The sequence below is a fragment of the Eumetopias jubatus genome, unplaced genomic scaffold (genome assembly GCF_037043125.1).
Source record: "Eumetopias jubatus isolate StellerSeaLion01/CBP00866 unplaced genomic scaffold, mEumJub1_p1.0 scaffold_13, whole genome shotgun sequence".
In the NCBI taxonomy this organism is placed as follows: Eukaryota; Metazoa; Chordata; class Mammalia; order Carnivora; family Otariidae; genus Eumetopias; species Eumetopias jubatus.
In genome coordinates, this window is record NW_028274819.1 from 26,962,106 (window position 1) to 26,985,662 (window position 23,557).

The following is a 23,557-nucleotide window of genomic DNA, read 5'->3' on the forward strand; positions in this document are numbered from 1 at the left end:
TGCTCAGGAAATATGATTTTTAACTCTGCCCTATAGTCTTTTTCATGTATGTTTTTACACTCATACTCTATCCAACAAAAGCACCAGTGTAGCTAGTGGGAGAAATAAAGAAATGAACAAAAGTCAAGCAATTTACAATTCCAACTTTGGCTGAATGTCTTTTCTGCTACTCCTCTCATCCTTCTCTACTGCTTACATACAATTCATTGCCTCCAGAAAAAGGGACCAATTACTAAAAAATACCTAGAAGCTCGGAATACAAGAATTAAGATGGAAAGGTTGACACACCTCCTACTTCCTCCTACTCGTAATGCTTTTCCCAAATTATCTGGTGTACAACATACCAAACCTGAGTCAAGAGGGGTAAATGTGGGTTCGGGGCTTACGTACGCATAAAGAGACACTTCAGAATTAAAACTTTAAAAGTTCATTTTGTTACAACAATACAGATGTCCCAATGATACCTGATACAATGGGACCTATACTGTTATTCTCAAGACCCCATTACCTGAACAGCACAAACACAAATTTAACAAGCTATTAATAAAGGTTTAACAATGAAGAAATAAAAAGCTTTGTCCTTTTGCTTTCAGCTTTTTAAAACAGAGGAACTCTAAAAGATTTAAAGTAAAAAGCCTCACTTGGTTCTAAAGGATCAACTTAAACATGAAAATTTACTTATGTTGCAGAGCATTACAAATTCTAATTACCCCCATGATACATGAGACCTTGGAATTCACTCATTCCAAACCGGGTCATTTTACCTGAGCATCTCAATTTACTCTTCTGTAATACAGATTGAGAAATGAGCATTCTACCAGGCCCTATAAGACTGATTAATGAATTCGACCAAATCTTAAGATGACTTTAAGGTATTAAAATATCTTAGATTCTATTAACAATATAGTAATAAAATTAACACCATGTTGTTACAATTTCAACATCTGAAAGTATTTAATTTTTTTAAAAGATGAAACAGTACTAATCTTCCTAAATGTAAACTAAACGTTACTTACATAAAACTATGAGAAATTGTATGTTTAATCTCTAAGTCACACAAAATGTATTTGGACAGATATATCTGCCACATAGGAATTATCTAGAGTAAAATAACGTACTCAGGCTAAACCAATTCATCCTCTTCACAATACTTGGGATTCTACTTTCAAGCAAGAAAGATACCTGTATTATCACATGAGGAAATTCACATCTTTTCCTTTTTAAATTCAAATTTTAAATACTTCTCTCTCTCTCTCTCTCTCTCTCTCTCACACACACACACACACACACACACACACAACATACCCAGGCAGGAAGACAGAAACAAATGAAGCATTATAAATGCTTTTTTTTTTCCTGTGACAAGGTGAATGCAAAACAAAGTAATCTTGCCCTCTGCATTGCAGAGAAATACTTCATGCAACCAATGGGAGAAGCAATTTTTAACTGTCAAGAAAAACTTCAGATGTTAGCCCCAAGAAATATTTTACTTACAAAACAGTTAAGAATGCTTTTATTTCAAAATACTTAACAAAGAAATTCTGTACAACAGCTGCATTGTATATTCTAAGTAGACGCACACTGCAGTGCTCTGAAAAGAAATGTTATCTTCTCTAACGATAGCATCCTTTTTCAGTATATTAACTGAAAAGATATAAAGAGCAAAGACTTTGGGAGTAGTATGAAAAACAGTAAGTACACTTGGCTATCACTTCTGTTCACATATTGGTTACAAAGCTGTCAGGCTGTCTTCCAAGAGAACACCTGGTTAATCTTTCACCTACCAAAATCAGTAATGTCTAAAACTTTTATATTTCCAAAAAGCATAACAATTTTAAATGTCATCTATTAAAACATCCTTTATTCTACATTAAACTGATTACATCTTACCATATAAATGAGCTCTCTATTCAGTTAAAATTAAGGCTTGGTTTCGAAGTACCATCTTGCACAGCCTAGAGCCCAGTTCTATGCCAACAAACTTGATGAAGAAAACTAGGCAATCACTCAATTGATTATTACTTACAAAAGCTAAAAGATCTATAAATGGAGTTTTGCACTTCACTCTTTTGATTATATCTGCATTTCTTCTCTTTGCTAAACACACACACAGTCTTTATAAGCCCAAATTTCAAAAACTACCAGGCCATTTAGTTGCATTACATAATAGGATCATATTTCATTAATGTTAAGTATGCATTCTCACTGAACAGATGCTTAGCTTTCCTCTCAAGGCTCAACTTACTAGAAAATTAACAAACAGGGGCGCCTGGGTGGCTCAGTCGTTAAGCGTCTGCCTTCAGCTCAGGTCATGATCCCAGGGTCCTGGGATCAAGCCCCCCGGGCTCCCTGCTCGGCGGGAAGCCTGCTTCTCCCTCTCCCACTCCCCCTGCTTGTGTTCCCTCTCTCGCTGTGTCTCTCTGTCAAATAAATTAAGATCTTAAAAAAAAAAAAAAAGGAAATTAACAAATAACTTTGTATTTTAAATGAAGTGCAATTATTGCAATTCTCCAAGTCTTAAAGTTAAGTAATACTACATTATCTGGTAGTAATTTTGGTCAGCATACTTGATTTTAGAATCCATTAAAAAAGAGATTTTGTCCAGAAGACTCTTATGAATAGGTCAAGTCTGAAATACAGCTCAAATACAAGTTGCTATGTGTGGACTGAAGTAAAAAGAAATCCAGTTATAAATATCATCTTACTTTATTGCATAAGGATTTCTACAAAGGTTCAAAACTGATTTGTAAAGTAAATCCTATTTTAGGTGTATTAGAAATGCTCACTACAAAAATCACAGTTAAGTCCATTCATAGAGTAAATCATCTATAGAAAAAATACAATTTAAACTGAAAACCAGATGTGTTTAGAGAAAAACCCAATGCCTTGAGTTTCTCAAAAAGTAAAACTTAATTTCAATAGTAATTAAGTCACAACACCAGTACTGCCAACTTAACTATTTAACAAGTAGGTAGCTCATTCTGTAAGTTATAAAAAAAAAAAAAAAAAACTTTAGGGCGCCTGGGTGGCTCAGTAGGTTAAGCGACTGCCTTCGGCTCAGGTCATGATCCTGGAGTCCCGGGATCGAGTCCCACATCGGACTCCCTGCTCAGCAGGGAGTCAGCTTCTCCCTCTGACCCTCTTCCCTCTCACGCTCTCATTCTAATAAATAAATAAAATCTTTAAAAAAAAAAAAAAACTTTAGTAATCTGACCTTTCCACTAGCATCCAAACACTAAGACAGGGGGAAAAAAGATATGAAATACTTTGTTACTTTGTGTAGTGTTTTCTCCACCGATACAAGAAACTTTTCAGTACTTACTAGCCTAGTCTATAATCTCTGTAATAATAGTTACATTACTTTCTCCTCTATCAGGGTGCCTGAGGGGCGGGTGTTAGGCAATGTATATAATATAAATCCATACAAGAGTGACCTGTCACTGTCAGGTCCTCAAAGAGCTTATAAACTAAACTCCTTAACACATTTGGAGCACTAGACTCAGTCACCTCACAACTAAATTGGCTGCTAATCCAGTGCCTGATTTTACACTAAAAACTTTGAAAAATTATTTTTGAGTCATTAAAATATGAATATCTACATTTAATTGTCTATATTTCCAATATTACATCATTACTATTTACCTTTTGATTCCTACCCTAAAAGAAAACAGGCATTTCCTAAGAATTTTGAAAATTAAACCACTCAGGCATCAACCAGATAGACAGGATTGCTTATTGTAGTAAGAAGTTTTAAAAAGATACCTAAGTCTCAAGTTCAAATAGAGTAGCAAAAACTAAATCAGATGGCAGACTCAGAAGATACTGGCCTTGGGTATGCTTATTCCATTACATATTTCAATGTAACTACCTTACAAGTAAAATACTTTTTGTTTTACTGCTACTAATAAATCTAGTATTTCTATCATTTACGATAAACCACACTTGTTTATCAAAATAAAGTATCACCAAAAGACAGACATCCACAAGTAGTGCATCTCTCGATTTCAAACAAACCCTAAGAAATTCAAGTAAAATTCCCAATAGGAAAAATGAGATAGATTAGTATCAAATCTAAAAATGTTTGTTTTAAAACTCCCCCCAAAATATAAAATAAATCATAGAACAAGCAATTAAAATAATTATGGCCTACACCATTTTCTTCAAGTTATTTGTTATGGCCCAAATTTTAGCTAGTCTCAACATCTTAAGTAACACTGTTAGGTGGGTGGCTAAATAAACATTCTTAAATGACTTCGTCAAAATTCAAGGTGTTACAATAAATATGTTTTACTAGAAGCAAACAAGCCTAAGTTATCCAAGCAAAGTTATTATTAAGGTAAAAGGCAAAAAGTTTGCATAATAGTCAGATGTAATTACCCCATTTTTGTACTACCGATTTGCTTCTTCCTTTCCACCTCGTCTTACTGAAGGTTGAATTATTCACTCTACAGAGACCTTCTCTACATACCTACATACATACACACATACAAATACACACATACACACACACACGTGTCGCTCTAAGAAGAGTTGGTACACTGTCCTGCACTGAAAGCATAAAACAAAATGCCTACTTGAAGATCAACCTCACGGTGTGGCCATAGAATGGCCAACTACTGAATCCAAAAAATTGTGGGTGTGGCTCGACTGTTTTATGGAGGAGCGGGGGGGCGAGGAAGGCCAGCCGGGGCGGCTGCCTGGTCTCTGCCCTCCCCCTCTGCTTTCGCTTTGTGCTCACAATGCAGCTCCTGTAAAGCGCTTCCCTCTCCTCGCAGCCGCCGCCATGTTAGACGCTCTCTCCATGTGCCCAGAGACCTGGCGATCCCCTCGGTCTAACCCGGACCCACGCCCCCCAACGAATCTCAATCGTGGCAGTCTCCCTCCCGTCCCTCTTTAGAGTCCCAGAGGGGCAAAGAGCCGCTGCAGAAAATCTTCTCGGGATCGAGTTGAGCGTGAGGCTCAGGGGGGCACCTAGACAATTGAAACAAAGAAGGAAACGTGGGGGCGCCCATCACAGGGGGGCGGGGGGTGGGTGGCAAATCGAAGACCCACTCAAAACGGCCCTTACAGAGAAGCAATTCTAGGTGAAGATCCTAAACACACTTCCCTCCCGAGAGGAGAAGAGACCCTGAATAGGCCTCAGGTACATGGTAACGGAGGGGACCAATCTCACGGCTACAAGACGTAGGCCGCCCCAACTCCACGAGGCGGTCGGTTGAGCCCTGAGCCCCGTCACCGGGACCCCTTTCATTTCTCCCCGCTGGCCCTCCGTCCAAGAAATCGGGCCTCGGTGACGGAGAGAAGGGCATCACTCAGGTCAGTCTGGCGACAGGACAGGCCCCCGCCCTCACGCATCCCACTCCCAAAGGCCAAAAAGCCTGGCCCACCGCCGGAGGAGAGTAATAAAGCGGCCCGGGCGGGGGGGGGGGAGATGAGCGGCGCGTCCGGGTCAGGTGACAAGCACCTCCCCTAGGAGCCCGTTTTGTGGGCTTCAAGCTCCGTTTACTGAGCGGGCCGGGCGTGGGGGGTGGGGTGAGTGCAGGGGATGCGCCAGGGACGGGAAGAGGGCAGGCCACAGCAGTCAGGGTCGGAGCATCCAACCCTCCCGTCCCCGCCAACTCCTGGCACCTTTTTCTTCTCCAGGTTCCGAAGTTTCTTGTCGATCACCCCGAGGATCTGCTTCATGGCCTCGGTCTGGACAGCGCCGGTGCCGGTTGCGGGGTGCTGGGAAGCAGGCGCAGCTGCCCCGGCCCCCGACGCCGCCTCACTCCCGGAGGAACCCGACGGGGGTGGCGGTCCGGACGACTTGCTGCCGCTTCCGCTGTGGCTGGTGGCCGAGGGCATCTTTAGACCGTTGAGAAGAAAGAAAAAGCGGGAGGAAGGAAGACAAGAGCGGCGAGTCAGGCGGCGGACGGGGCGAGACGCGGGACAAAACGCGCAGCGGGCGGGAGCCTGCGCGAGCGGGTGGGGGTGGGGATGGGGCCGGCGCGCGCCGCGAGGGCAGGAAGAGCCCGAGGACGCGCGCGCGACCCGCCAGCGGGGCGCCCGGCCCGGCCTCGCGCCGCCCCCCGCCCCGCCCCTCCCCCGCGCGGGCCGCCGGCTCGGCCTACCCGCCCCGGGGTACCGAGGCTCGCGCCGGGGGCGGGGCCTCGCAGCGCCGGCCGCCAACGGCCAGAGCAACGGTCCCCGCCGGGGTGGGCCGGCACTCATCGCCTGGCGAGGAAGGGAGGGAGGAGAGAGGTCGGGGTTAAGAAGCGGAGAAGCGGAGAAGGGAGAAGGGCACTGGTAATGACCGGGGTAGGGAGGCTGGGGTGGGGGGGGAGGAGAGACTTGAGGAGCAAGCCCCTCGAGAAGGTCCAGCCGATCCGGAGGTAAAGGACACTCGGGGCAGCGGCCCTCTTCCCCGTCAGCGCCTCGGTCCGGGTGGCGCTCACCGTGCGCGCGCGGAGGCCGCTGGAGATCCCGAATGGGCGGCTGAGGGGGCAAGGGTTGCTGTGCGTTCCGGGTAGTGTCGTGCGCTCCGTGGGCGCAGGCCGCTTCGCCCTATCCCCGCTGCACCGAGAGCCGCTGCTAGTGAGGCGGAGAGCCGAGAGCGGGAGGGACTTAGCCAGCCGGCCCTCTGGGGCGGAGGGGGCGGGAGAAGCTGCGGGAGGGGGCCTTCGCGGCCGCTCGGGCTGCCCGGCGCGAACGCCTGCGGGGAAAGGCCCACCTGGCCTCTTACCGCGCTGCTCTAGCTCCAGTCCTTGGGGGCGGCCGCTCAGGGCAGGTCGGGACGGGCCCGGGGGGGATGCTGTAAGGAGCGGCGCCTAGAGTTTGGAGCGAAATCGAGGCTAGGGTCCTTCAGGCGAAGTCGCTTGACATCCAAACGGGGACAATAGGTGTCAAGCAGCTGGATCGGAGCTGGCGTCTGCCCTGTAAAGAGCCCTAATGGGGGGGTTGCGGGGGGGAGGGGGGGCAAAGGTTTCTGCAAGTAAAGGGTGCGTGGGGTGGGTGGTGCAATCCCAGCTTCTAGAATTCCTTCTGTATGCAGAGCAAGCAAACTCACACACCCCAAAAGGTCTTTTGAAAAAAGACAGTTCGCCGCTTTCCCCACAAAACAATCACCCGGTAGGTAACCTAGGCGTCCTCTGTAGGACGCGTTGGAAATGAGCAAGATGGGTGGCTTACTAAAAGTCTTAAAACTCTGGACTCGGGTTAAAAATAGTCTTCTCCTATCTTAAGATGACACTTATCCAATAAGCCCGAGTATTACAAATTGGACTTTGTTTTCTTTGTGTTTCGAATTTACCTAATACTCTTAAGAGAATGTTGAATGAATACAAAACAAAAATATTCTTTTGCTCCAAGAGAATTATTCCAGTCCTGTAATTAAACTAGGGGCGGGGTGGGTGTGGACAGTAAACAGAAAATAAGCCAAGTGCTGTAAGAAGATGTATTAAAGGAACATAATCAGTGAGAGATTTCAGCCCCATAATGTATGACAACAATAAATGACCATTATAATTTCAATTCTCTGAAAAAGGATTTTGAAGAGGATTCTGCCAAACCCCACTATTCCCTAGGGAATAAAATGAGTAATACTGGCTGGCAACAGTGTATCCTGAGGGAGTCTAGGGAAACGACAGCGGACTCCAGCCTCAAGATATTCCAGTTTGCAGAGCTGCAAAGTATGTTACATATTCGTTCAAATATTTATTGAGCACCTTAGTATGTGTTAGGAACTCTTTAACGCTAGAGATTGTGAACAAAACAAAAATACCTTCGTGGAATTTCATTTTAAGTGTGGAAAAGAAAAGTAAATGTCAGTGAAATGGTACAGAAGAAAAAACCAAGCAAGGTGGTCAGGACAAGCCTTACTGGCACTTGAGGCAAAACTGAAGGGCGTGAGGCCAAGTTTCAGGATCACTGAGATGGGAGTGTGCTCGGTGGGTTCAAGAACAGCAAGCAGGCCACAGTGGCTGAAGCAGAGAGTAGGAGATGAGGTCAAAGACAAAAAAGAGGTCCAGTGTTTTGAAGCCTGCCAGGCCATTGCAAGGACTTTGGCCTTTGCTGAGTGAAATGGGGAGTCACTGCATACATGGTTTTAATTTTAAGCAGGGAAGGGACGTGATCACCCTGGGTAAAGAATTTACCATGTGTGTGGATTAGAGGTAAGAGGGAGAGCGGGGCAAGAGGAGAAGCTGGGAGCCCAATAAGGAGGCTGTTGAAATAATATGGCCCAGAGATGGTGGTGGCCAAGATCAGTGTGTTACAGTGAAGGTGGTGACAGGTGGCTGGATGCTTTGCATATAGAACCAACAAGATTTGCTAACAAATTGTAAGGTGTGAGAGAAGTCAAAAGTGACCTAAGGTTATTCAAGATTGAAGCACCTGTACTGTGCTACACTTAGAGGCAAGAAAGGAAGATTAGAATCTGTTAACCCCTTGCTTCTCTCTCAGTATGCTCAGTCTGACCACCATCACTATCAAAACCTCAGGACCTACCCTGGACCTACTGTATTAATCTGCTTTTTAACAAGATCCTCAGCTGATTTGCATGCACATTGAAGTTTGAAAAAAAAATCACTGCTTTATTCCTTAGAATTTGACCAATGTCTTTAAGATCAGACATGAAATATTCTACTAGATAAATTCTCCCCAGATCGACAAACTCCAGAGGTGGAGCCCAGCACTCTGTTTTTAACACCCCCTCCTGGATTCTAAAGTATGGAAACCAATGATTTGGAGACCTCTAATGAAGGATTCCGGTTTGAGCTAAAGAGGGCTTGTGAGAAAGAGAGGCCTCTTGTGCCTTTCATGGGCACATCACACAGTAACAGTTAGAGAAGCGTACAGACCCGCAGCTCAGTTAGGCTTTTCTTCAAGGAAAAGGGAAAGATTGTTGAGAGGGAGCAGGAAAGATGTCAACACAGGTGACAAAGATTCTCACTTGGGGGGACCATCTCACAGCCCCAGTATATCAAAATAGGCTGGGTTATGCTGCAGTAACAATCCTAAAAGGTCTGTGACAAAACGGGTCTACACACTATAGTCCCAGGGCCAAGTGTTTTTTGTTTTTGTAAAGCTTTTTTGCGGATGCAGCCACATCCATTCATGTATATCTTTCCTATGGCAGCTTTCATGCCACAGCAGAGCAGAGTTGAGTAGTTGTGATAGAGTATGGTGTACAAAACCTAAAATACTCACACTTTATGGAAGAAGCTTTCCAATCCTCTGCTAAAAACAAATGATACACATCCACTGTGGTTCAGCAGAGCGCTTTGTTCACAGTAGTCAGTAGATTCAGGCTGTTGAAGAAACCATATTTCAAGTGTTGCTGATTATTATAAGGAAAAAGAAGTAGGGAGTATCTCTGGTCAAATGCCCCAGACTTGCCACTTGTGTGCTCACACCCCATTGGCCAGAAGCAGTCACATGATCCCACAACCAAGAGATGCTATCCTATCAAATGCCTCGCAGGAAGGTAGATGAACCAGAAATATTTGGTGAATATGCATACCTGTCCATGCTCTCACTTCCTACAATACAGTGATCCCGATCCCGTTTCCTTGGTTTTCAGACATTTTCACAGTTGTGTATTCGGGTCAGCAAGTCCAGGGAGACCAGTACTTCTTAAGGCAAATCAGTGTCTAGTCTGACTTCGTCCCCAGTTCAAAGCCATGGTCTCAGCAAACCAAATTTGTCTATTTCCTACTTGACAGAAAGGGGACTGATGCTATGTTCATGTGGATTTTTAATCCTTTACTGTTTTTTTTTTAACCTTTTTTTCTAATCCAAAGCCATGCAGTAGGTTGGGGGCATTGTATAAACTAAAGAAACAAGAAAAAGTATTTTCCCAGCCAACCAGTGGGAGAGCAGCATATGTCTATACAGGCATACCTTGGAGATATTCTGGGTTCAGTTCCAGACCACCACAATAAAGCAAATATTGCAATAAAGCAAGTCAAATGAATTTCTTGGTTTCCCAGTGCATATAGAAGTTTTGTTTACACTATACTGTAGTCTATTAAGTGTGCAGTAGTAAGTCTAAAACATAATGTATGTTCCTTAATTTAAAAATATTGCTAAAAAATGCTAACCATCTGAGCTTTCAGCAACTCATAGTCATTGATGACAGATCACCATAACAAATATAATAATGATGAAAAAGTTTGAAATACTGTTGAGAATTGCCAAGATGTGACCCAGAAACAGTGAGAAGATGCTGTTTACTTGACACCGGGTTTCCACAAACTTCAATTTATAAAAAATGCAGTATGTGCAAAGCACAATAAAATGAGGTATGCCTGTAAATGGAAAACATTTTTTCCAAAAATGTTGGTTTTAAAGTTATATTCAATATTAACATTTTTGGGGTGCCTGGGTGGCTCAGTCGGTTAGGCGGCTGCCTTCGGCTCAGGTCATGATCCCGGGGTCCTGGGATCGAGCCCCACATCGGGCTCCCCGCTCGTGCCCTTTCTCTAAATCTTTTTATTTGAAAGAGAGAGAGCACACGCAGGGAGGAAGGGCAGAGGGAGAGGGAGAAGCGGGCTCTATACCAGGGTTCTTGGATGGTGACCTGAGCCGAAGGCAGCCACTTAACCGACTGAGCCATCCAGGTGCCCCTAAATGGATAAAATCTTTAAAATATATATGTATTAACATATTTTAACACAAATCTTCCAAGTTGACATTCATTTCATTCATTAGATCACAGCACTCTGAAGTCTTCACAGGCAAGTGAAGTGAATAATTGAACTACTCATCCTGATCATTTCGGCAAAATAGTCCGACTGCTTCGACTTCAATCACCCAATAAACTAATGCCAAGTTTATTTATGATAAGGAAAAGAGGGGAACTTTCATCTGAATTACATTAATTCTCTGTGTCAGATTCACAGAAACCTAGTCTAGTTATGAACTACACTGTTCACACAACTAAGGCTTTTAAAGCCTCTTAAGTTTGTTTTTCAGTCATTTTACTACAAGTGAACTATAAACATTGCTATAAAAATTTTTCCAGTTCTGCCCATTTAAATAATTCAGTGTTGTAATTATTTGTCTATGTGTCCTTGAGTCCCCACTAGACTCTGAGCCTTACGAGCGAAGGCAGTTGTTTTGTTTCTCATCTCTGCATTCTCAAAGCAATAATATGCCTGGCACAAATGGTTTTTTATTTTATTATTTTTTTAAAGATTTATTTGACAGAAAGAGAGAGATAGCTAGAGAGGGAACACAAGCTGGGGGAGTGGGAGAGGGAGAAGCAGGCTTCCCGCCGAGCAGGGAGCCGGATGTGGGGCTCCATCCCAGTACCCTGGGATCATGACCTGAGCCGAAGGCAGACCCTTAACGACTGAGCCACCCAGGCACCCCACAAATGTTTTTTTAAAGATTTTATTTATTTGAGGGGTGGGGAAAGAGAGAGAGATCAGGGAGGGGCAGAGGAGGAGGGAGAAAGAATCTGAAGGAGACTCCACACTGAGTGAGGAGTCCGACATGGGGCTTGATCCCACGACCCTGAGATCATGACCTGAGCTGAAACCAGGAGTCAGATGCTCAACTGACTGAGCCACCTAGGTGCCCCCTGGCACAAATGTTTTGTCAATATTGCCTACTACATTAACATATCAGTACAGTATTGATATTATTATTGTTGTTGGTCCATACTGCCTCTTACATACTGAGATAACATTCTTTTCCACTTACATTTTCAGGTATCCACCTTAATTTTAAGTTAATATCACTTTTAGAGATATGCTTCATATTTTGTAGAAGTACAATATGTCCAGAATAGGTTTTTTTTGGATTTCACAAAATACTGTTTTTTCTAATTGAACACTCTCAGAAGCTACACACTATTTGCAGCATAAAAACAAAAATACTTTGACCACAGGCCTTAAAATGTTCCATAGAGTTACCATGTTAATTGTACATTTTCTTCACTTAATGTTCTATTTCAGTGGTTCTCAACCTGTGGTAATTTTGCTCCCCCAAGGACATTTGGCAACCTCTGGAGGTATTTTTAAGTTGTTACAACTTGGTTGGGGGAGGGGGGCAGGTGCTACTGACATCTAGAGGGTAGAGGCTAAGAATGCTTTGAAACATCCTGCAATTCCCTGGGCAACACAGAATTATCCAGACCAAAATATTGATAATGCTGAAATTGGACAACTCTATTTTATGGGGCCAAAAATGTAGTCATTTGCTCCAGTACTTCACAAATAAAAATATTGGGATGACAATGATGGGGGGAAAAAAGTAATTTAGAAAGAAAATGTACAAGGGCGCACCTGGGTGGCTCAGTCAGTCAAGCGTCTGCCTTTGGCTCAGATCATGATCCCAGGGTCCTGGGATGGAGCCCAGCATCAGGCTCCCTACTCAGCAGGGGAGTCTGCTTCTCCCTCTCCCTCTGTCCCTGCTCCTGTGCTCTCTCTCGCTCTCTCTCTCATGCTCGCTCACTCTCTCAAATAAATAAAATCTTTAAAAATAATTTAAAAAGAGGGGCGCCTGGGTGACTCAGTTGTTAAGGCTCTGCCTTCGGCTCAGGTCATGGTCTCAGGGTCCTGGGATCGAGCCCCGCATCTGGCTCCCTGCTCGGTGGGGAGCCTGCTTCTCCCTCTCCCACTCCCCCTGCTTGTGTTCCCTCTCTAGCTATCTCTCTCTTTCTGTCAAATAAATCTTTTAAAAAATAATAATAATTTAAAAAGAAGAAAATGTACAAGGATGTAACACTGAACAATAAACAGATTATCATCTTGCATCTTGGCAACTGATGCATAATCATGATCTTCCTCAGGCAATATATAGTATATATATTCATTTCTTCCACGAATACTTGTAGCCCACTGTGAACAATAGTCTGAGAAAATTTCTTCCAAAGTGACAACTTTTAAGGAATGAAACTTTATGTACCTCAAAGTTACATGCTAGGAGAATATAAGTGCAAAAGTAATTAGCTTATTCAGGATTGTTTCTTCAGTTGTTTAGGACATGTATTATTTCAAGAATGACTTTCCCGCCTAGCAGCAGAACTGCCCCTACATTAACAGTTTACCCTTCAGGTGCTAATAATATTTTTTTCTTGGGGCACCTGGGTGGCTCAGTCGTTAAGCGTCTGCCTTCGGCTCAGGTCATGATCCTGGGGTCCTGGGATCGAGCCCCACATCTGGCTCCCTGCTCCGCGGGTAGCCTGCTTCTCCCTCTCCCACTCCCCCTGCTTGTGTTCCCTCTCTCGCTGTGTCTCTCTCTGTCAAATAAATAAATAAAATCTAAAATAATAATATTTTTCTTTCTGAGAGTCTAAGAACTTGATTTAAAGTTCTAAGCACTCAATTGCTAAATTAAAGACATGGAAAATGTTACTAAAAGATGTAGGTCCTGTGTTACTTTTTTTTTTCTTGTATAAATTTCCAGCAAGTGGAGACTCTGCAAAGGGGAGAGGTATGGAAGCCGTCCCCCCACCTCCCCCATCCCCCCCCCCCCCGGCCCCACCATAAGACTCTTGCTTTACCTGCTTTTTCTCAAAGTGGGCAAGGCCCACCACCCTCCAAATCACCTGAGGCACTTGTGAGTAGGTGCCTAAACTCCACCCCAGATATTGCATCTATAGCCCAGAATCTGAAGCTTAGAAACATGCATTTTAAAAACCACAAACTCCCCTTTGCGCGTTCAAGTTTGTCAATTCCTGCTCCACAGAAGTAGCATGCTCATTTTTGCCAGAGTAAGTACCATAAATGTTCAAACAAAAATTTCTCTTCTCACGGTTACCCTCTTCTTTTTCTCCCCAGGGAAGTGCTGTGATGGCTTCTTAAGTAGGGAATGTTGACAATCTGCTAGCTAGGTGAGAAAGGACAGAAACACGTGTTGCTGGTTTGGGCAGGAACAATCGGATTCCAAGATGCGAGAGAAAATGCTGAAAGAGGTTGAGGGAAGAATCCAAGCAGAGTGGCTAAGGGAAGGTAGGGTAAGGGAAAAAAAGGTGACTCAGCAGATCTGTAGCGCCTTACAATAGTGTGCATCATGCCCGGAAAGCTGATGGTTGAGGAAAAGGGGCAGGAAGGGAATTAAAGGCCAGCAGGCGTCGCACTCACCTGGGGGGCTACTTAAGCCCCGCCCCCCCAGCTCGCTGGGCCCCACCCACAGTGCCGGCAGGGGCCGGTCCCGCAGCCGATAATTTACATTTCTGACAAGTCCTCTAGTGATGTGAGTGCTGCTCGGCTGGGAACCACATTTTGAGAAGCACAGGATTAGAGGAAATTTTTTTTAAGTTTTTTTTTGTAAATCATTGGAGCAAGGGGGAAAAAAACCAAGGGGAAAACGAAATTTTAAAATAGTCAAAGGTGACAGTAGTATACTCTACTACCATGTTTTATGCATCTATTTTTTGCTTCGTATTTTCCTCTCCAAGAGACCAGAAGAGAAAAATAAAAGGGGACATTGATTGGACCAGTCACACTTGATTAAGACGTTGCTTCCAGAGGACAATCAGGGAAGGAACCACCAAACTTTTGCCTAGGTTCTTCTCGTCTAAACCAAATGCCTGTGGCAGCCCTGTCCTACTGCACTGCACAATCATATTCCTTGACATTCTTTGGAGTTAGAGCTGATGACCCTTCTCATGAATGCTATGCTAACATTTCACCTGAAGATGGTAGAGGCCAGTTCTTTAGGACCGTATGGGCTGATTCAATGAGAGAAAAAGAAGAGGTAATGATACAGGAATAAAATACAAATCATAATTAAATATACAGTTGACCCTTGAGCAATGCAAGAGTTAGGGATGCTGACACCCTCCCCTGCAAAATGGGAAATCCGTGTATATCGGGGCGTCTGGGTGGCTCAGTCGGTTAAGTATCTTCCTTTGGCTCAGGTCATGATCTCAGGGTCCTGAGATCAAGCCCCGCATCAGGCTCCTTGCTCAGCGGGGAGCCTGCTTCTCCCTCTCCCTCTGCCTGCCACTCCTCCTGCTTGTGCTCTCTCTAAATCAAATAAATAAATACAATCTTTAAAAAAAAAAAAAGAAAAACCGTGTATAACTTTTGACCCTCTAAAAGCTTAGCTACTGGGCGCCTGGGTGGCTCAGTTGGTTAAGCGACTGCCTTCGGCTCAGGTCCTGATCCTGGAGTCCCGGGATCGAGTCCCGCATCGGGCTCCCTGTTCAGCAGGGAGTCTGCTTCTCCCTCTTCCCTCTCGTGCTCTCTGTCTCTCATTCTCTCTTTCTCAAATAAATAAATAAAATCTTTAAAAAAAAATAAAAAATAAATAAAAGCTTAGCTACTAATAGGGTAATGTTGACAGGAGGCCCTACTGATAACATATAGTTGATTAGCACATATTTTGTCTGTTATATGTATTATATACTATATTCTTACAATAAAGCAAGCTAGGAAAAAAGAAAATGGTATTAAGAAAATCATAAAGAAGAGAAAATACTTTAACATTACTGTACTATGTATTTACTGAAAACAATCTGTTTATAGTGGGATACACACCCCCCACGGCTCAAACCCCTTGTTCAAGGGTCACCTGTATTTTTAAAACCTTTGTTTTCTTGAAATCACAAGAGGAATACAAGCTTATAGCAAATAGTTCAGGTAAGAAGCAAATTATACAAAAAATAAATTTAACAGTTCAAGGTAATATATAACAGCTTTATTGAGATACAATTAACATTCCATAAAATTCATCCTTTTAAAGTGTACAATTCAGTGGTTTTTAGCATAATCGCAGAGTAGTGCAAGCATTACCATTATCCAATTTTAGTACATTTTTATCACCCCCAAAAGTAACATGTACCCAGGAGCAGTCACTCCCCATTTATTCCTCCCTGCCCCCCAGCCTTTAGCTACCACTAACCTAATTTCTGTCTCTGTGAATTTGCCTATTGTGGACATTTGATACAGATGGCCCTATATGGTATGTGGCCTCTGTGGCTGATTTCACTTAGCAGAATATTTTCAAGATTCCCTCATGTTAGAGCATATATTTCATCCCTTTTTATGACTGAATAGTATGCCATTGTATGAATTCCATTCATCAGCCGATAGACATTTGGGATGTTTCCACTGCTTGGTTATTATAAATAATGCTGCCATGAACATTTGTGTACAAGTTTTTGTATGAACATACGTTTTCAATTCTCTAGATACTATGCCCAGAGTAGAACGTCTGTGTCAAGTAGTAACTCTATGTTCGTTTTTGTTTGTTTGTTTTAAAGATTTTATTTTTTTTAAGTAATCTCCGCTCCCAATGTGGGGTTTGAACTCATGACCCCAAGATCAAGAGTCGCAGGCTCTACCCGCTGAGCCAGGCAGGCGCCCCTGTGTTCATGTTCTTGAGCAACAGCCAAACTGTTTTTCAAAGCAGATACCCTGTTTTTACCTCCTACCGGCTGTATATGAGGTTTCCAATTTCTCCACATCCTCGCCAACACTTATCATTCATGTTTTTTTTTTTTTATTAAAGCTATCCTAGTGAATGTTATCTCAGAAGTGGTGTGTGCAACAAACCCACAAGGTTTCAACAAGGATTAAGTTCTTTAATCATGGACTGAAGAAGATTAACATCTGTAAATGAGGATTAGCTTCTTCTCTGCTTTGAGTGGCTTAGATGTGATTTTGCCAGAAAGTAGCGAAAAACAATTATATTTCAAGGTGTCTTTTAACTTTGTGGTTAGAATTGTCACTGCCCTGGTATATACATTCCTAGTCAATGCTATGGAGTACCTAGTTAGTGAGTCCTTGTGGAAGAACCAGAAGAATAATACCGGCAATGGATGGACACTCCAACAAGTCTGATGATTAGGACTTGACTCAAAGTTAGGCAAAAATAGACCCTTACCTTAAAAGCTTAATTTTCGCATTAGGAAGACTTGTCAGCCCCTTCTTACTTCTCCAGTAATCTGTTCACTCAACAAACAGTTCCTTAGCCCCTGAGCGTGCCAGGCACTATACCTGTCGGTACATAAGGCTGCCTAAGACAGTCCAATGGCCTCAAGGAAATCAATGTTGGGAAGGGTAGACTAATATATAAAAAAATAAAATTCAGTGTAGTATATACCTCAGTATACCAGTATATCACCAAAGTGGCTAAAACTTAAAAACTGTAATGGCCAAGTAATGGCGAGAACATACAGCAACTGGAGCTCCCAAACACCATTGATGGGAGTAGAAATTGACCCAACCACTTTAGAACAGTATTTGGCAGTATCTCCTAAAGCTCAATAATCACATACCCCATAACCCAGAAATACTACTTTTAGACATATACCTAATAGAAATGCATATATAAGGTAACTGAAAGAGAGGGATAAGAATGTTCATAGCAACCTGTTCTTAGTAGCTAAAAATGAAAACAATTCAAATGTCTATCAGTAGGAAAAAGGATAAATAAATTATACAACAGAATACCATACAGCAGTGAAAATTGACTGTTACTAGGAACACGAGTGAGCCTAATACACAGAATGTTGAATCAAAGAAGCTGGGTAGGAGAATATGGAAATTTTTTTTAAAAGATTTTATTTATTCATTTATTTGAGAGAGAGTGAGAAAGCACAAGCAGGGGGAGTGGGAGAGGAAGAAGCAGGCTTCCCCCTGAGCAGGGAGCCCGATGGGGGACTCGATCCCAGGACCCTGGGATCATGACCTGAGCCAAAGGCAGCCGCTTAACCCACTGAGCCACCCGGGCACCCTGAGAGTATGGACATTTTTTAAAAGGGCAAACCAATTTATAGTACAAGAAATCAGAACAGTGGTTGCATTTGAGGCTAGATAATGACTGGGATGAACAAGAGGGACTTTGAGTGTCCTGGCAATATTCTACTTTTTTTTTTTAAGTTTGTTTGTTTGTTTGTTTTTTCTTTTCTAAGGAATCCCTACACCCAACCTGGGGCTCAAACTCACGACCCTGAGATCAAGTGTTGCATGCTCTACCAACTGAACCACCCACCCCACAATATTCTATTTTTTTGAGAGAGAGAAAGAGAGAGAGTGAGGGGGAGGAGCAGAGGGAGAGGGCAAGAGAGAATCCCAAGCAGACTCCACACCCAGCATGGAGCCCAATGTGGGACTCAATTCCACGACCCCAAGATCATGACCTGAGCTGAAATCAAGAGTCCAATGCCTAATGAACTGAGCCACCTAGGTGCCACCCCCCTTTTTTTAAAGAGAGAAAACAATATTCTATTTCTTGATCAGAGTGACAGTTATACCATGTACTCACTTCATAAAAATCATTGAGCTGCTGCACGCTTAAACAGTTAGCACATTTCTGTATGTATGTTACACTTCAATAAAAATGTCTCCTTAAAATATTTCAGTTTCTTATGGACACAAATATGGGCAAAACCAGAAGCCTGTACAAGAAAGAGAAGTGGCTCTTAAGTCAGAGTAGTTAACTCTTGATAGGAGGGAACCAGGGAAAGCTCTCTGAAAATGTTGCCAGAGCTGGATTTTGAAAGATAAATTTTACAAGCAGACGAGAGCTAATAAAGGAAAGAGGGATTGCAGGCGGAGGGATCAGGATGCAGAAGAGCACACAGAGGCATAGAACGGTGTGGTGTGTTTTGGGAATCCCAGCAGTTTTATATTGTTGCAGTGTCAAGTGGAGAGGGATGGTAGGAGGGAGACGCAGATGATAAGACTGGCCAGGTAAGCAGTGCCCAGGTCATGAAAATCCCTTTCATCCCCGCTAAAGAGCTTGAGCTTGAACTGTAGCTCTTAGCCTTTCTATGGAAATACATTCCCCTGAAGCTCTGATGAAAACCATGAGCTATCTCATTGGAAAAATGCACATATAAAATTTTGCATATCATTTACAATTCCTCTGATGCCCATCCATTGACTCCTGCTTCATGCATCTCAGATGAAGAATCCCATCCTTGCAATAGATAAATGGGGATTAATTAAAGAGGTTTAAACAGAACAGAGGCAGGATCAGATTTATATTTTAGAAAGATCAACAAATGCAATATGGAGGTTAGGATTGGAAGTTGAGCCAGGGTTATTTGTAAGAATGATTAAAATGGTAAAAGAACAAATAAGGGCTTGAACTAAGTGTCAGAGCTGAATTCTGTGGGTGTTCCTAGATAGAATCATCAAGGATTGGTGGCTGGTTAAGTGTGATTGAGGGAGAAGGCAGGTCCTGGGATTATCCTGTGTTGAGTTAGTGGTCAGACCACCTACTAAAGACAGGAACTAGAAAGTGTCAGGGACATTTCGGTTGAAAATGATCTTCTTTCTCAGAAAGAAGTAGACTACACCCTAACTAGTTAGGCTTCAGGTGTATTCTGATCAGTGTTGGGGCCCTGGCCTCTGGTAAGATCCTTTGTATTTGGGCCTTAAGACCTGGGCGAGAGCAAATCAGTCTGCACGCACAAATTCACAAAGGTATTAAGACTTTGCCCTGGGAAATGGAAGCAGATTCTGACACCCACCATCACTCCTTGTCCATGTGTAACTGTGTAAGGGATGAGTTCTAACATTTGGGTCCCAGGCCTACGGTGGCATTGAGCCATCATAGCTGACTATGACATCTGTAAAGGAAGATTTCCTCCCCCCCACACCCAGCCCCCACTTCCAGAACTGAAACACTGTGGGGCTTAGACCATCAAAACATTTTCTTTCACTGGATAAGGATCACCCTGGGCTATTTGGTGGACACTGGTGCCTGGTCACTGCAGATCATACTGCAATGGATGAGCACTGCCCAAGGACGGAAGACTAGTACAGTCTGGTGTTCTACTGACAGTCAAGCAGTCAAAAAGAATAGAAGCAGCTTTTCCAGTTCCATCTATTAAGACAATTTGAACCTTTGGAATCTAAAGTTATCATACCAGGCAGACAAGTTGAAGGCTCTAACTTGTCTGATTTGAACATTAATAGGAATGTGACCTCATTTTGAACCCCAGGGGAGTGAAACAGGATATATTGGTTTAATCAGATTTGAATTTTGTAAAAGATCACTCTGGCTGTTTTAGAGAAAATAGAATGAAGGGAGGCAAATATGGATGCAGGAATACAAGAGACCACTATAATCAGTGAGGTGAGAGGTGATGGTAGCTTGAACCAGAGACTGGAAGGGACGTGGAAGCAAATGGAATGGATTTAATATGTATCCCATGTAGGTTAGAAAAAGACTAAATAAGGGGGGCCTGCATGGCTCAAGTTGGCGGAGTGTTTGACTCTTGATTTCAACTCAGGTCATGATCTCAGGGTCATGGGATCGAGCCCCGCACTGGACTCCACACTCAGTGTGGAGTCTGCTTGGGATTCTCTCTCTCCCTCTCCCTCTGCCCCACCTCCCATTCATGTGCATGTCCACTAAATAAATAAATAAATAAATAAATAAATAAATAAATAAATAAATAAAATCTTTTTTAAAAAGGAAAGAAACTAAATAGAACATGCTAATTGATGGAAGGTGAGGGGCTGCTGAGGGAGAGCAAGGAGTTACAGATGACTTCTAGATTTCTGATTTCTACATCTGGGTGGATGGTAGAACAATCTCTGCAGAAAGACCAGATGGGGAGCTAGGAGCTAGGAAGCGCAATTTTATGTAACATTTGTAGATTTTTATGAGACATCCAAATGGTATGCTAAGCAGATATTTGAGTCAGGCCTAGAGTTCAGAGGAGGGGTTTGGTTAAACATTTAATGTAGAATTCATTCACATACAGGTGGTAATTGAAGGCATGAGGTGAGAATAAGTGAGATCTATTGAGATATTAAAGAGAAGAGGATCTAGAACAACATCAACATTTAAAGGTTATGTCAGGGGCGCCTGGGTGGCTCAGTTGGTTAAGCGACTGCCTTTGGCTCAGGTCATGATCCCGGAGTCCCGGGATCGAGTCCCACATCGGGCTCCCTGCTCAGTAAGGGAGCCTGCTTCTCCCTCTGACCCTCCCCCCTCTCATGTACTCTCTCTCTCTCTCATTCTCTCTCTCTCTCTCAAATAAATAAATAAATCTTTAAAAATAAATAAATAAATAAATAAATAAATAAAGGTTATGTCAGTGGAGAAAGTCAATATAGGAAACTGGAAAGTGCAGGAAAAAAATCAAGAGTATGGCATCACAGAGATCAAAGGAAGAGCCTGTTTCAGATATTTGTGTTAAATGATTCTGAACAGTCAAGAAGGAGTCTGGAAAACTTGTTGATTTTAGCTGAGATGGGTTATACTAAAAAATATAGCACACAAACCAATCAGAATGCCTGTTAGCTTGATATGGGAGTTGGGCGAGGAGGACCCTTGCCATGATGGCATTAACCCCTCAGTTACTAGGTGATGGGGATCTAAGGAGGAGGGTCTGAGACAGGGAAAGAGAAGATGTATTGGGGTGGGGTTGGGGTGGTAGCTCTTTATAAAAACTGGTACAGAAGTATTCCAATAACTTAACATAAAGCACAGGCATACTTATATGACATGGCTCAACGTTTTCTATGGTTTTAGCAGCAAGAGATCATTGGGAACCTGGTGAGAGATCTTTCAGTTTAAGGGTGGGAACCAAAGCCAGGTTCAAGTAGGTTGGGGAGGGGAGGGCGATTGGAGGATAGAGAGAATGAATGTAGCAGCTCTTCTAAGAGCTTTGTTCAGCTTTGCAACAGAGTGATAGCTGGAGGTAGAGGTGGGGAAATTATTTTTAACATGTTGGCAAAGACTTGAGCAGACATGAACCATAAATACAGATAAGACAGAGAGGCCGCAGTTAGAAGCAGGAATCCCTCTATAGTATGAATAGACTGGAAGGAAATAATTCTATAGCTATGGTAGGCAGAAATGGAAGAATTCTTACATGATGGATTCCTTCCCCCATCCCCACTGTGAAGTATGAAGTGAGAGTTATTTTCTGAGAATTAGGGAATATGTAAGGGATCAGAAGTTCAATAAATGTAGGTAGATGAGTGGGGTAGGGCCTGGGAATTTGCATTAGAAGTTTCCAGATGATATGGATGATGCTGGTTCAGGGACTACACTTTCAGAGAAAAGTACAAAGAAAGTATATGGTTCACCCTCATCTCCCAGTTGGATCATAGCAGGATTCCCTCACTGTGTCCAGCTCCATCCATGCCTTCCCCACAGGATAATTTCTACACAGCCCCCAGAGTGATGTTTTCCAAGGAAAGTCAGACCATTTCAGTCAAAGGGATAAAACTCTTCAGCTTTGGAACAAACAAACTCCCAAGTCCTCATTTGGATCTATAAGGCCTTCATGATGTGTCCTCTGGGCATCTTTCCCACCTCATCTTCTACCACTCTCTGCATTTCAGTCATGCTGTCACCTTGCTCTTCCTCTAGCAGGCAAAGCACTTGCCCACTCCAGAGAACCCTTTGCATCTGCTGTTCTCTGGAGTCTCCTCCCATGCCTTGGTTCTCACCTCAGTCTCTGTTCAAAAGTCATCTCCTCCTGATGCCTTCTCAGACCATGGGGTCTAAAATAGCATTGCCCTCCCCTCCCCGCGCTCCTACTCCCATTACTTTCTGTCTCCCTCTTGGCACTTATTTTTCCTGGAAGCACTTATCATGATCTTGATAAATATTAAATATCTATATGCCTGTTTTTTTCATCCCCATCAACCCTCCAAGAGGGGATAAACTCCACAAGGCCAGGGCCATGATCCGACGTGTCCATTTTGCATCTTTCTTCAGTGCCTATAAAAGTACCTGTCTTGCAGTTGGTGCTTATTCAATATCTGATTTATTGATGGTTGATGTCAACCATGATGGCATTTTGCCAGAGTAGAGACAGAAGGTCAGAAAGACAAAGTAAATAAAGATGTATGCCAAAGACTGACTGAAATGATAGGCCATCCGATCAAATCTGAAGAAGGAACAAAGGAGGTGACTAGATGAAGAGAATTAAAGGGGAAGGTTTAGAATTCGATATCCCGAAGAGGTCAGAAAATGAGCTTAACGGGAAAAGCTAGTCAAGCAGAAGGGTAATGCAAGAATTTTTGGTCAGGAATGGGATGCTTATGTTTGTGATTTTAGAGGGAAAGCAAAGGGGCACAGGTTCTGTGTGTCCTGTGCAAGTCCATGTTAGAGGACCAAGGAGAAGGTCATTGGAGATAAAGTGATCAAGAAATTGAGAGTTTCAGGCGTTAGCCATCACAATGGACTTCAAAGTGACCCAGGATGAGCCTGGTACAAAAGACCTGAATGATGAGAAGTGGGGAGGGTGGTATAACCACAGGGCATGAGCCTCAGTGGAGTAGGTGTTTTTACGAGAGGGCAGGGAAGAAGTAATGGTTTAGAAATACCGATGGAGAGGAAGGACAAGGGCCTGTCCTCCAGTAAATAGATATGAGTGTATATCCACCACCACAGAGGGCTGCCCTAGAAGAGAACAGGTTTCAGTTAATGCAAGGAGGTATGGAGAACATTCCTGGAAGATGAGGAGGATGAAGGGGAATTTTCTGATCACAGAGCAGCTGCTCCAGACGGAACATTGGAAAGCAGTGAGGGGAGGGGGGACCACGGAAACATGGAGCATATGGGGATGATGTTCCGGTGCAGGCATTCTCAAACTTTAATGTGCATGAGAATCACGGGGGAGGGCTTGTAATAACACGGACTGCTA

General features: G+C 43.3%; 1 protein-coding gene across 1 annotated transcript in view; it reads right to left on the reverse strand.

Moving 5' to 3' along the window:
• The window catches only part of CAPRIN1 (cell cycle associated protein 1), a 40,191-nt gene extending 33,578 nt beyond the window's left edge, over positions 1 to 6,613 (reverse strand). The window contains exons 1-2 of the mRNA XM_028087703.2: positions 6,435 to 6,613; positions 5,629 to 5,844 (exon numbers count right to left, since the gene is read on the reverse strand). Coding sequence (XP_027943504.1) covers positions 5,629 to 5,844 — 216 coding nt within the window. The 5' untranslated portion in view covers positions 6,435 to 6,613. The remainder of the gene's footprint in view (positions 1 to 5,628; positions 5,845 to 6,434) is intronic.
• Between the last annotated feature and the right edge of the window lie 16,944 nt (positions 6,614 to 23,557).